Here is a 14831-nt window from a genome sequence, read left to right as displayed (position 1 = left end):
GATATATTCAATTTAATTATTTTTATGGCTTCTAGTTATAGTTTTCAGGGTTGATTTATTTAAATATATTTTAACGTATTTGACTTTGCATAAATTAGGTATTTCGATTTTAGTGTTTACCTTATAGCAATTGCTTAAAATATTACCAAATTTGCGAGTTTACTGAAATAGAATAATATCCAGTGAAATGTCTTTTATATATATATAGAGAGAGAGAGAGAGTAGTCTTGAAAAGTAGAATACTATAAATGCAAACAAAGGAGTTCGCTTTAATTAATTAATAAATTGCACCAAAAAATAAGAAGTTAAGTAAAAAGGGAAATTGTTTTTTATTTGTAAATATTTATAAGCAATTAAGGGAAATAGTTATTATCTATGATTCCGGATGAAATATCCTAAAAGAACACAGAAATGCTATTGATCTTGCAGATCTTAAGATTAATAACGAAGTTATTTTCTAGTTCTGTTACTCCCAAGATAATTGTTTATTTTTCTCATTAAAAATATTTAATGCACTTAGGAAGGAATTTAAGAAAGAATGTAGGAATCAAGGTTAAGTTGATTTTAGATGTGACAGCGACATCGTTTTATGAAATAAACGTATGCTTAGTTTTGGTACCTATCCCTTTGCAATTTCTACTCCCTTTCACATGACTTGACGTTTGATTACAAACAAAAGTGATATTGAAAAGTTTAAAAAAAGAATGAGAGGGAAGAACGCTTACTTGAGAAAATGTAAAATTTTTTGTAGTTCCATATGCAAATACAGAATTCTGCGTGATGTTGAGTTGCTGTAAGGAATCATATTTTTAAAATAGAGCATACCATGAAATGATTATTCATTAAAGGTCATCTTCTGTTCTTCCATCATAACAGTCACTTTAGTGTGTCAGTCAAGACAAAAATAATACGACGCTCCAGTATTAGACTGGGGCATTAAAACAGCCAGTACTAAGAATCTTTTTAAAAAATTTTTTGTTGGCTTGGATTACAAAATTTAAACGTTTGTTCCTATCAAAATGAAATATTCCAGAGCTAGAATCGACACATTCGATGAAATAGTGTATGTTCTACATAATAGACATCGCCAAACAGTAACAATATATGACCGAGTAAAAGAAATAGAATTTACACCACGAAAGAACTGGAAAAAATTTCAGTAAAAAATTTTATTATCAATAGCCAGAAATTACGCTCTTATACCGCTTCATTTTACTTTGTGAGACAAAGTTACTTTACAAAGATTATTTCGATTTATTTAAAAATTGTTTACAAAGATTATTCCAATTCAGAGGCACATTATTTCGCAAAAAAAAAAACAAAGGGAAAACTTACTCTGAAACATAAATATGTGTTAATAACAATTTAATGATGAACAATCTTTCTGTAAATTATGCACATTTGGTAATTTTATGTTATAAATAAGCATTTTTAATATGCTATCTCCCTTACTTTTTTACTTGAAATCTCCCTTATTTAAAAAGAAAAAAGAAAAATGGGATAACTTTACTTATCAGAGAATATTTCCTAAATGTATTAAACTCGTCAAAACCTAAAAATCGATTATTTTTTAGCCATAAGTTATCTATCCAGCACGGTTTTTTTATTTTCAAGCCCTTTGTGCTGTTGCAATTGGAACGTCATGTTTAGACAGTAATTCATCCTATTTGTGCATTGGTTAATTTACTGATTTTAAATTATATACCACACCTGAGATAGCAAAATAACCTAAACGTTTAAATTATTGTAAAATATCATTTATATGTTTCGGTTATTATTTAGTACACGTTTTTTTATATAAAAAATCAAGCGAATGGGCTGGTACTAAGAAGTTTCTTATTTTAAAGGTACTTTCTTACAATTCTAGTACTAAAAGTTTCTTAAGAGTTTTTTAAGTTTCAGATTATAAGAGAGAAAAAGTAAATAAAATGCAATTTGAAAACATGTTAACGGGGTAATATTAAATGTTTTACAGTCAACTTAAATTATTTGAATTAGATCAATATCATTCAATGTAATATAATCCTCAGTTTGTAATATAATTGTCAATCATTGAACAGAACGCAAATTAAGAATTACTCCTCGAACTCTTATCAAAATAAATTTCTAATCGAGAAGTAACTTAGTGTTAATAGTTTCTTAAGATTTTGGGGGATCTAGTAACTAGTTTCTTATAAACACGATTCTTACAAAAAAACGTGCATCCTAAAATTTGAAACAACTTTATATTTTTACTTTATTTTCTGTAAAATTTGTTATGAGAACATAAAAGTAGCTTTTTTATATGAAAAGCCAAGTGAATTTTCAGTTATAAAACGACTTGTTAAAAACAAATAAATGTAATCCTGGAATTAGTTACTTTATATTACCGGTTATATAACTATTGTTCGGTTTTACACTCCCTAAACACAAATATTAAAACCAGCAAGCGGACAATTACGAATTATCTTTCGAGAAATGTCCAGTCTCACGAGAAATGTCCGGAAATAATAAGATATTTCGGGACATTTCTCGGAAAAAATAAAAAAAAAAAAAAAACAATTAAGTCTGATTAAGCTTACCTGTATAAGAGCTTTATTTGACTAAACATCAATAGTAATAACCACTTGGTTATGGTTAGTTGAATCTCCTTGGTAAGACTAATAGATCGCAGCGTGATTATTTATCTTGTTAATCTATATCTACAAACAGGTAAATAGGCATTAGTTATAATGACATTATTAGTTACATTTTACTTCTAAGTAGAAAGTAAACAAGATTGTCCTTCTCTATGATGATGATTAATAAGAAAAGCACATTTCGGTCATAATAAATTAGCTTCAAAAATTTTTTTAAAAATAATGACAAATTGTTATTTTATTAGTTTTAGCAAACCACAAGAATATCATTGTGGCATATACCTGTTCATGAATTAGTATCAACAGACCCATTCTTGAATGATATGTAGGAAGTAACTTTTCCTCCTTTGAGGTATCTCCCTCTATTTAATGACAGAACACAGGCTTCATCAATTGATAGAGAGTATGATCGGTTATACAAAGATTTAGTTGGGCATTTCCCATATGTTTCACATGCAAAAGGCAATAAAGCTGCTGGGAAAGACAATTTTGTTGTTAAACTTGATGTTAAACATTACAAACCGGAAGAAATTACTTTAAAAGTCGGAGGTATATTTTGAACTTTTTATTGTAGAAATTCATTTTTGTTAAAGATAAACCAGAAATTACTTTAAAAGTTGAAAGGTATTTTTTTGAACTTATTTATTGTAGAATGTCATTTTTGTAGCAATTGATCTTAAAGTTTATACTTTCTTCAGGATCTGTTCTTGAGGTATGTGGTAAGCATCGAAATGAAACTGAAAATGGGTTTGAGGCAAGTGAGTTTCGTCAGAAGTATACTATTCCAGATGACATCAATACAGCTGCTCTTGCTTCTAATATCAGTCAAGATGGTATTTTGCATATTGAAGCTCCAAAAAAACTATCTGTTAAGTTGGATTCCAATGGTGAATCTACCCAAGATACCTTTAAATATACCATAGATGTGCATAGTTTTAAACCAGAGGAAATTTCTATTCAAGTGAAAGGAAAGAATTTAGTTGTTCATGGCGAAACTAAAACTGAGAATAATGCTGAAACTGGTTTAAGTCTACACCACAAGCAATTTACCAGAAATGTGTCTCTACCTGATGATGTCGATCCATCACAGCTTAGTTCACAGTATACTAAAGATTTCAAGCTAACTATTACTGCTCCACGCTCTCCTCCTCAAGCTCCAGTTCAACTTGAAATCAAGATGGAGGATTAATTAATCTAATTTTTTGTGTGTGGAGAATTTAAAACATTTAAAAGAAATAGTTCTATTTCTTAACTTTTATGCAAGGAGAAGTTTTTTTTCCTCTTCTTTTGTGCAACTTAGCAGTAGTTTTTTCAGACTTCTTGTTTATATTTTTAAATGTGTTGATCTCTTAGATAATTATAGTTATAATAATTCTAAGCTATGATTTCTATAATCTTTTGTTGCTTGTCAATTATTGGTTGTATTTAGTTACATAAATATATTTTTCAAAATTCTTTTGATATGGTTTTTTTTTTCCCTGTATTTTTATGGAATCTTTAGAATGAGTTTGGCATATCTTTAACCTGCCTATTCTTTCATCCTTAGCTGAATAAAATAATCCTTTTTTTTTAAAGAATTTTTCTCATTAGTTTTACGAAAGTTTACGCTAACAATATCATAGTTCAAAGTTTATGATCTCGAAAAATAGATTACATTATGAAAGCATATTCTAATCTAATAATCTTTTCACAATTTATAAAAATAAACTCCATTTTTAAGATTTAAGAAAAAACTTAAGGATAACAAAATTTAATTTAATGCAACTCCTCTTCAAGATAAACTAAAATCTATGTTAATAGTTGATTAAGTCCAAAAATCCGAAAAAGATTATATTCATCTTCAGCTGCAGTAAAAAAGTTTAAAACACCCCGCGCTCTTTATTTTTAGCGAGATTATGGTTATGGGCAATACAGGAAATATTTTTCAAAGTATCAAGTATTTGCTTAGACAAAAATCCTCCCCCACGTTTGTATTGCGCCAGACAGCAGGGGTAACTTGGGACGAAAATCTTACGTTTTAGCACACTTGACACCCCTGGCATTTAACAATTATCTAAATTGAATATTTAAAATATTTATCTAAACTGAATAACAAAAAATATAATAACAAAAATCAAGAAAGTGACTTACTATAAATATCTAATATAAATATAAATGTAAATATAATATAAATATATAATATAATATAAATATAAATGTCTGATAGTGGGTTTTGTAACTAACACCCTTATTTAGTTTTTTTCAATTTATGCGACAGAATTAGTGCAGTGTCTAAAGTGAAGTACACCTTCAAACTTTTCCCCACCCTCAGCAAATATTCTTATAGAGTTTTTGCATTCAATAAAAGTTAGTATCCTTTTCAGAGTATGGTTAAACATACTCTGTAGAGGAGTTGAAGCAGATATTTCTGTCAGAACTTTACCCTCAGGATAACATTCCTGCCTTTCATTCTTAATTTCATGAAGTAAAGGATAAATGTTTGCATTTTGTATAATCGATGAATTTCTGTTAACTTAATACTGTTTATCGGAAAGATCACACTGAATTTAAAGCTTAAGGCATCTTCATTTTTATTAGAAAACTACCCTCCTTGCTTTTTAACTTCGCCAGGATTTATAGCATTTTTCATGACCACAACAAAATCTTTCTTGGTAGGATCTTCGGAGGCTTTTCATATTGAAGCTAATGTCATGCTTCAGTAGGATGTTCAGCGAACTTGGCAATCTTAAACAAGATAGTATTTTATAATTAAGAGAGTAATTACATTTTGAATTGGTTTGAATTCAATTAATTTATTACTACCTTAGATCTTTTGCTTCTCTCACTTAGATCTTCCCAGTCCTTGTTCTTTCTATCTTGACCTGCTGAAGCGTCTTTTCTGTTAACTGTTATTTCTTTATCCAACCAGATCTGCTCATGTTCCAGAAATCTTGAGAAGGTTCTTGAATGTTTCAGCAATTTAGATTTGAATTTGCATTTAAATATTGATGGAGTTTTCTTGAGATTTATAATTTCAGGTTCATCAATAGATTCATGGTCCTTCCTATCAATGTATCTTCCTAAACTCAAGTAAATTATCATAATTAATTCCTAACTCTTGAATGATGGGAACCAAATGTATTCTTTTCAAGATGAATCTAAGTAATGAATTATTATTCCTTATTTTGTACGCAAGTTAGCATGAATTGTTTGAGCATGAGTTTTTAAATATTGGTTTTTTAGTTGTGACAAATTACCTCTGTGGTAGTAATATAGTGTGAAAAGTGCGTGAAAAATAATTAGTACGAAATTTTACATTCAACTTTTTTAAAAGATTCTATATTGAATTGAGGTAAGTTTGGACAAATGATTTTTTTTTTCTGCTTTCATATATACCTATCAATGGGAAAATGTTAAAACTTCCATGGAATCTTGTAGAATCTTTTAGTTTTTTAACCAAACTCATAATTAAACAAATAAAAAAAAATCAATATGGGACACTTTTTTTTAGATCTTAGGAATGACAATCTGAAATCAAAATGCAGTGTAAAAAATATAGTTTTTAGTTACCAAATATCTTAAATATATGCCTTCAAATTAAAATTTGAACTGTTTTTACCCAGATCAACCTTAAAAGAGTGACACTATAGCGAGCTTTTTGTGTGTGAGTTTCGCAATAAAAAATAAATAAAATAATGTCTCAGGAAACGGTGTAAAAATTGGCGAACCCTTAAAAATTAGCCAAAAATCAATTAGTTCCAATTTTTCTGATGGTATTAGTTACATTTTAACTTAATTTATTAGTTCCAAGTAATTTTTTTTTTTTGGAAGAGGGGTTGCCAGTTTTTTTGAATTTTGACTCACTGTGCTCCATCCTGCTAATATATCTAATTTTTGCCTCTTCCATAAAAAAATGTTGCTGACTGTTTTAAATCTTTTTTACAGTCAAAAGTGGTTTTTTAAATGTCGATATATGATCCTATACCTTTATTGAGTAACACCTTTATCACTATTTCTTTTCCAAGTGTGACATTTTATGAGGAAGCATTAAATTCTCTGGTTATATTATAAATGCTTATCCTAGGATTTGATTGAATTCTGCGAAAAATGACATTTTTGTCTCTTTCATTAAACTTTGAAGGCCAATCAGACCTTAGAGAATCTTTAACAGTCTCAATTTCTTTTAAGCTTTTAATGTATTTTGAACACCGACTAATATTGCTATACCAACATTATACTGGTTTCCTTTTTTATTTAAACCAACAATTTCCCATTTAATACTCTCAGGTATATTTTTTTTTTGTCCATCTGGTCAAAATTTTACCAGATCAGGTTTGGCAAGAATTATTTCAAAAATAATTTAATACTTCATGAAAATTTTTTTGGTAGAGTGTTAAATAAATTAATAAATAACAAATATTATCATTTTCAGAGGAAAAGGAAGTTGGATAGATTAAATAAATCAAAAATAACGCGATTCATTTAAACTTAATGGCCATTTATTCCCAGGTGAAATTTTGGTAATTAATTGATCAATTATCAATAGAAAAGAGGGAAACGTAGCACATGCACAAAAAAGGCGCCAATAAATAGAAGATCTCTTATTCTAATTAATAAAAAAAGAGACTTTTGAAAAAATCTTTTGTTTTAACAACTTTATCATTAAAAAACTAGACCAGTATTATAAAAAATTTGCCCTCGTATAAAATTTCTGGGCTTCAATTTTCATGCATTTACAGTAAAAAATCGTCAAAAATCTCTTAAACTTCAACTTTGATTGCAAAATTATTCCAATTTGCACCTTTTCAATATCTTGCTACTTTTTAGTAAAAAAAAAGTTATTCATTCAACATGTTTATAAAGAAAATTGAAATGAAAAGTTTTTAAAAGATCAAAATTTAGAAAGAGAAAAATGATTCATAGGATTCAAAAGGATTATTGAAGAATTTCTTTTGAGAGTTTATTAATCAAGAGCAGGAAGTTTCTATGCTGAAAAGCTTTTTCGGATCCTTCTTTACATAGCAAAACTTAAGAAGTTGATGAGGAAATTATTACCAGGTTACCCAGCAAGCACACGACGTTGAAACAACGTTGAAATAAAGTTGTGTGCTGGCTGGTTATATAACATTTGCAATCAATTGCAAAGACCCAATTGGTTCAGAAAAATTGACAAATACTGCAAAGAAACGTATAACAAGTTGTCAGAGAAATAAAACTTGTTTAAAGTCATAACTGCCTTTCACAAAATATTCACACTTGCTGGCAAAATATTCATCAATTCACCAGTTCCACTTGGTTTCATGGAGAAGACTTAGCTGAATCTCGACATAAAATGCATGAACTTGATGGTGAACTCCATGCGAGGAAAATAAGTAGAGAAACTGACTTGTTTGACTATTTCATTCGAGCTTTCATGCTTCAGACCCCTTAATTAGTTCAATCTTATTTACTAAAATATTGAAAAATAGGAAAACTTTAAGTTTACAAGATAAAGTTTTAAGTTTGTAGGCAGTTTACAGAGGTGAAAATTTTTGAAAATTCATCTGATGTGAAATCAGATGAAACTAATGACTAAGAAGAGTTGCATTTAAATGTTGATAATGTTGACAAAAAATCTAGAAGTAGATTTAAATGTAGACAAGAATGCTAAAAGTGCTGATGATGAATGTAGTTCTGAGCTGTGTACAATTTGGAACTTTATGGTCGTAAGTCTACGATTTAAATTTATTAAATTCATAGAAAGTTTAATTAAGAAGAATTAGACATTTTATTGAAAGATATGCGATTTAATTCGTTTTTTTATTCAAACGGAGGGGGAAGCTACACTTTTGTTCCTTCTCGCTATGCCCATGAGTGGGTCTGGACACAAATATGAAAAATACTCAAAGCTTTATTTTATTCATTTAAGGTTTTATCTTTAAATAAATACACCAATATTATTTTTGACCACCTATTTCAATAGTGAGTCATTTATATACACGTGGATACACAGCCTTATCTTTTATATCAGTGCCATACTTTTAGATAAGAATACAAGGAATGGAATGTTCCCCTGTGCATAGGTCTCAAGATTACAGTAAAGGCCTTATTTGCAGGGTAAGTATCCTTTTTTAATTGCAGCCAACCTTTTGAGCTTATTTTTCTCAGCAGATTAAAGAAACTCGTTCATTATGTCTATTTAAACACTTATGTTAGGAATGAATCATAGGATCAATGCTAAATTAGACATCTTCTTTAGATTGTAGGCAGTCATATAAAGATATACTCAACATAAATATAAGGTTATTTGTATGATGATCCCAGACCTTCCATGTTCAGGTTGTATATATTTTCGACTGGTGCAATTCTTGTTGAATTTGAAACTGTATAGTTTTTTTATTAAGTATGTAAAAAAAACTAATCTAAGATTTATCTCTACTCTGTAAGTTTTACAATCCTTTATAGTTGAATTTCTTTTTCTTTTTTTTTTGAACGCTTTTATATTTTAATATTTAACTTTTATTAAATCTTATTTAACCTTGAGCTTTTAAAGTTTTCATTGTTAGTAAATATTCTGTACTTAACATATTGTATCCTTCCTAACATGGTTTGTGTGTGTGCATGTGTGTATGTGTGAGGGGGGGGGGGGGGGGGGGGATCTGAAACTGTTTGATCTTTATTTGATGATTGATCTCCAATTTTTATGAGTTGGTTTAACTTTTGATGTAACATTTGAAGTAATAAATTTTGTTGCTTGTAAAACTTTTAGCTGCTCCTAAGTTTGAATTGAATTGGTTCGAATATTGCGCAGCGGCACAAACATGGTGAAAGTTGGGAAAAAAACTAAGAAAAACGCTTTTTAATGTCTTTTGTATTTTTGTCTACTGTCTCACTTTGCATAAAGGTCTTTCTACATATTAGGCTGATATTCATGGTGGCTTAGAGTAATTCTTAAAAAAAGAAAAAACGTTATAATTAGCAACAACGATGTAATCATATTTTTTTAGCAAGAGAAGGAACTTTAAAAGGGAAAATAAATGATTCCGAAAATAAATGATTGAAGATTTTTTCTGAGTAATTTTTTGTTGTTGTTAGGTAAACTATAAAAAGACCTAAGGGTCTTATCACAGAGCACCATCGCATGGGGAATAGCATTTAATGAGTGGGTTCCCGATTTCCAACCTCATCGATGATGATTTGTGCTCATAGCGGGATTCGAACCTAAGACCCTTGGATTACTATTTGAAATTTTATACTACTAATAATAAAATAGATTCTATTTAAAACTTATTTATTGATTGATTGATTTTGTAATTAATAAATTGCATTTAAATTTTAGCAATTTTAAAATTCAAATTTTTTTACGATTTGTAAAGTGCGATAACTTCTTTCATGTTTACTTAGAAAATTTAGTAAATATTTTCTTACTTACAAATTTAACACAAATTAGTTCAAACGAATTAAGTGAAAAATGAGATTCATTTAAATAAAAATAGATAAAGAACTAATTGGTTCAGAGTGTCTGTAATAATTCTAAAAAAAAATTAAAAAAATAAGTTTGCAAGAGTTGCTGCAAATGCGAAATTATTCGTGTTTCTGCATATTTATTGTATTCGTTGAAATGCTAACTTATCCTTATATAAACATATATAGCCCTAGTTTCTTGATCGATTGCAAAATTTTGAACCATCAGACTGTACCATACCAATGAATGTTTGATTAACTTATGTAAATTTAGCAGACCTGTGAATCAATATCATTTAGACTTACACCAAATGCATGTAATTGGGTTAAAAATTCAAAGTGTTAATCATTGGCGCGAATTTGAAAGTTTAATTGGCTTTTGTAATAGGGATGAACTCCTTAAGAGGTGCAACACAAAACTTAACCAACTACATCAAATACATTCCATACTTTCTAAACTAGGAATACGAATTTTCTTTGTTATCAAGTGAAAACACGAATAGGAAGTTAGCCTCTGTTTAATGTTTCAACCTCAAACCAATTCTGCAAGTTCACCAGGTTTTCTGGAGGTTAGTTCAGCTTTTCTCTTTTGATTATCTTTTATACTTTATATTTATCAAAAGATTTAAAGAACTTTTCTCGTTAACGGAATCCTTTTAACGAAAAAAACAAGAATTAATTGCTAAATCAAACAGCAAATAATCAAATTTTCAAATTTATTAAAGAAAATTTATTACAGCGTCAAAGAAAGTGCTTCATACCATTTATGCGATTTAATAATTCATTCGACTCTTATCAATAAAAAATATTTCAGAATGTTTCAATTGTTGGAGTTCAAATGTGAATATAGTAAACACATTTCAACTTTTGCTCAACAGTATTTACTCAAAAAATATATATATATGAATAGCTCAGTTTTTAGTGTAACTGCAGGCGTGAGTCTAAACTTTTACAACGTTAGCACAACTAACTCAGCCGGAATGAGCTTCGACGATCAAACAGATATCTCAAAAATGAACATAAATTTGTTCACTAATATTATACTGATGACTTCTATGTTAAATATTCATCCGAGTATAGCTGATTTAACAACCTCCAGCCCAACGTGGTCATTAACACCATCTTTAAATACAGCTTTTTTGACAACTCCAACTTTCGTCACGAATTCTACTGAAAAAAATTTTAATTTAACATCGACTGAAATTTTACAAGCTTTTAGCTCAACAATGAAGCAGGTTTCTTCCGTTGCATCAACTACTCTTACACCCATTACAGTTGATATAGAAACATCCAACGCATCACTGAAGTGGTTTCTACAGTTTGATTTGTCTGGAAAAATCGAAATGACATTCGTTGAAAATCTTAAAAATCCAAAATCGAAAGAATTTGCAAATCTTTCTGCGCTGCTTATTACGGAAGTGAGTTCATTTTTAACTTTGACTTTATTTTTAGTTCTTATCTTCTATATCAAATGCAGTTTAAACAAATTCTTTACTGATGTAAATCGGAAATCCGCTGTAGAATGGCCCTGAAGCGTAAGAGGTTTTTCTCTTACGTATTAAGGCTATGAAAAATGACTTTTGTCTCCCCAAGAACTACTTTTGTGTCATGAGCAAATGTATACAATTTTTTGTCGTTTTCAATAAGAAAACAGGTGAATTTTTTGTCGTTTTCAATAAGAAAACAGGTGAATTTTTTGTCGTTTTCAATAAGAAAACAGGTGAATTTACATCTTTTTGTTCATGTAAAAAGTTAGAAAAAGCAATAATAATTTAGGTATTTATACTATAAGGATTGAAATAAGATTACTTCTTCTAAATTAGGAAAAACTTTATCCAATTGCAACAATTGACTCATATAGAACTCATAATCGACGACAATAAGATACTATTGCAGTTCTTGTTCTCGTAGAAATTTAAAAATTGTTTGCTGTTTGATGCTACTTTTTTTTAATGATTCTATTTTTTAACTGAAGTTTTTATAATACGACTTTTTATAATACGACTTTTTATAATACGATTAGTGATCTCAATAAACTAACAAGATTTGGAAATATTTTTTATTAATAATAAAAAATTGAGAGTATATCTTTTATACCACTATAGAACTTGATGGTTTAATTATTTTTTCCGCCATTTTTGTTAATTTCTTGTTTACAGTTTTCGGAAACTCTTCGATCGAATCCGCCTGTTGAAACAATAATAAAAAAATTCAGGTAAAATTTAAAATTTTGAAATTCCTCTAACAAGTATTTAAACTCGAATTTTTTTTTTTTTTGCGGGTTATTTTAGAATTTTATTTTTATTGCAAACTTTATAAGGTAGATATCTCAGCTAGATATCCAAAGCGCATTTTCTAAAAAAAAAAAAAAAAAGTCCTTAATGATACCTTAAACACTTAAATTGTTAAGCAATCGTTAAAGTGTAAAACTTTAGTTTGCTTTCCAAATTCATTTTTGAAATACTTTCACAATATTTTGTCTTTTTTTTTATTAGTAATGGAAGCGTTTTGTTTGATGCGACTTTGTATTTCAACTTTACTTCAAATATAAACGTAACTAGTTTAAAAACAAATTTGACTAATGGAGGACTGAAAATACAAATTATTAGTTTCCAAGGTAACACATGTTTCTAGGGAAAAACATTTTTTGTTTTTTATAGAAAGATTTCACTTAAATCTTCTTCTAAACCTTAAATTAATCACAGGTGTTTACTGTTACGGAAAAGTTCTGTTTAAAATAGTCAAGCAAAGAAAGAAATTATTTAATACACTTCGAAAGTAATATCACGATTATGTCACGTTTTTCCTTTCAGAGCGATGCAGTCTACTCTCATGTAGTGGTAAAGGCGTTTGCGAAGAAAACAAAACACTAATATGTCGGTAAAATATTTTTTTATGTCGGTAAAATATTTTTTTATGTCGGTAAAATATTTTTTTTTTTGCCAGATGTTTTGTCAACTTAGATCAATGTTTCCCAACGTAAAGTCGAAGTAGGCACTTTGGAACATAAAAAATAATTTTTAAATCAAAAATTGTTTTGCTCACTGAAAAAAACTTAAAAGCCCATTTTCAAATTGCCCTCATTAACAATCGAATTGCCCGTACATCCCATGTTGTGAGACACTGCTTTAGATAAGTAAAGTTAGGCTTATACCATGGTAGTTTTCTTAATTTATAGGTGCGAATTGGGCTATCGAGGAGATAGATGTAATGAGTCTTATCCAATCAGTAAGTTACAATTCAGTAACAGTGTTTTCATGCGTAATACAGTTATGCTTTTCAATTTACAATACAGTTAAAGTTTTTTACGACTTTAAGTCAGAACTAATTAGCTAAGACTTAAAGTCATAAAAAGAAAGTATTGCCTACCCATCAAATGATAACAAGAGAAAAATTCATCTTATTTCATTCAATTCATTTACAAATGTTATAAAGTTATTAACTTTTGTAATAATTGTAGACGGAACACAGAGGATCTGGACAAATTGGACCTCATGCACAAAATCTTGCTCTAATGGTACCCAGACAAGAACTGGAGTTTGTTATCCTAAACCCATCCATGGTGGTATTTGCTTACTGGGTGATGAAATAATCATCGAGAATAGTTTTTGTAACACTAACTATTGTCCAGTGAAACATGAAAGTGAGTTGCTTTATTATAAATAAATTAATATTATCATTATTTTGAGAAACAAAATTCAATTTTTCTAAAAAACATCATTTTAACGATCCTTTTTTTTTTTTTTTTACATAGAAGAAGATTATATTTTGGTGGCAATTATATGTGGTACCATATTGCTCTTAATTCTTATTTTACTGTTTTGCTATTGTTGTTCACATGCTTACAATATACCAATGAAAAGTGCGAGGTAATTTATGACAATTTATGCAAAGTGACGATTTAGTTATTGAGCATTAAATCTGTAGTATATGAAGAAAATGTAGATGATTTTCATTTTTTATGTTCGTTTTAGATCTAATGCAAATGACACATTAGATAACGATCTGGCAAAAGCAAAAGATATAACCGATTCGATTCGTCTTCAATCTTCTTTACGACAACATTCTAGATCATCTCATTTATCCTCCCATTTAAATGTTAAAAAAAGCGGAAAAACACCGTGGAAAGATGACCTTAATAATAAGTACGAGCCTAGCGCAGATGGTCTCGACAACCCTATTTATTACGAAGATTTTGTATCTAGCGAGGCAATATATAAAAAACAATTAAAAAGATTTTTAAAAGAAGCTTCTGATATGAGTAAAGAAAGTTCCAAACCAGTTGATGATAGAAGGCCTCTTTCTCAACAACCAATAGCACTAACCAATCCAGGTAAAATTTCAGTCGATGATACAGATGTTTTTAGCCAGACGAAAAGCAAGAGCACAAAGAAGATGAAACCAACTTCAAAGCAACCCGATAAAAAACAGTTTATTATTGATAGTAAGGAAAGAAGCTTAGTACTAGTGTAAAAAGATTATCAATAGTTTGTTATACCTTTTCTGTCCATTACAATGAAGTAAACGTACTTGATTAGCTATCAACAATGTTCTAAATTGCTTTAAACTTAAAAAAATAAAATTGCTTTAATGTCAAGTAAAGCAATCTGATAACAGATTTCTAAACAAAACAGATGTAATGAAAATGAGGGACCATTTAAAATTTACGTTCGCTCATTTAGAGTGGGTGCCGCATTTCAGGAAAAGTGGTTTAAAAACTAGCATACCGTATATTTAGAATATACCAGCTCTATATAAAAAGTAATTACCACTTAAAGAAAAAAAAAAATT

At 29.0% G+C, this 14831-nt stretch overlaps 1 protein-coding gene and 1 pseudogene across 3 annotated transcripts; both read left to right on the top strand.

Moving 5' to 3' along the window:
- The first annotated feature begins 1019 nt into the window (after window positions 1-1019).
- On the top strand, window positions 1020-3967 carry LOC145190442 (uncharacterized; annotated as a pseudogene). Its single transcript, XR_016453666.1, has 3 exons — window positions 1020-1112; window positions 2870-3167; window positions 3317-3967. The product of XR_016453666.1 is annotated as an uncharacterized LOC145190442 (transcript).
- Window positions 3968-10359: 6392 nt separating this feature from the next.
- Window positions 10360-14581, top strand: LOC145190689 (uncharacterized). 2 transcript variants are annotated; one of them, XM_090091672.1, is made up of 9 exons: window positions 10360-10609; window positions 10780-11458; window positions 12200-12255; window positions 12536-12657; window positions 12854-12920; window positions 13219-13268; window positions 13501-13683; window positions 13795-13909; window positions 14015-14581. In XM_090091672.1, exons 2-9 carry the CDS (start codon window positions 10856-10858, stop codon window positions 14511-14513), a joined length of 1695 nt encoding a protein of 564 aa, XP_089947798.1. In that variant the 5' UTR covers window positions 10360-10609; window positions 10780-10855; the 3' UTR covers window positions 14514-14581. The 2 variants fall into 2 exon arrangements, with proteins under 2 accessions (XP_089947798.1, XP_089947797.1); XM_090091671.1 differs by lacking the exon at window positions 10360-10609 and having other exon boundaries at window positions 10870-11458.
- Window positions 14582-14831: the final 250 nt, after the last annotated feature.

The sequence above is a fragment of the Hydra viridissima genome, unplaced genomic scaffold, assembly GCF_058129835.1.
Source record: "Hydra viridissima isolate aposymbiotic clone 2 unplaced genomic scaffold, HvirCarnegie_v1 scaffold_6, whole genome shotgun sequence".
Taxonomy (NCBI): Eukaryota; Metazoa; Cnidaria; class Hydrozoa; order Anthoathecata; family Hydridae; genus Hydra; species Hydra viridissima.
Note: the sequence above shows the minus strand (reverse complement) of the source record. Positions and strands in the feature narration are given on the sequence as shown.

Bases quoted from the DNA above. Each gene is read 5' to 3' on its own strand.
- LOC145190689 (XM_090091672.1), top strand. From the start codon at position 10,856: ATGTTTCAATTGTTGGAGTTCAAATGTGAATATAGTAAACACATTTCA. The intron at 13,684-13,794 runs GTGAGTTGCTTT...TTTTTTACATAG, and splicing joins TTGTCCAGTGAAACATGAAA to AAGAAGATTATATTTTGGTG. The intron at 13,910-14,014 runs GTAATTTATGAC...TGTTCGTTTTAG, and splicing joins ATACCAATGAAAAGTGCGAG to ATCTAATGCAAATGACACAT.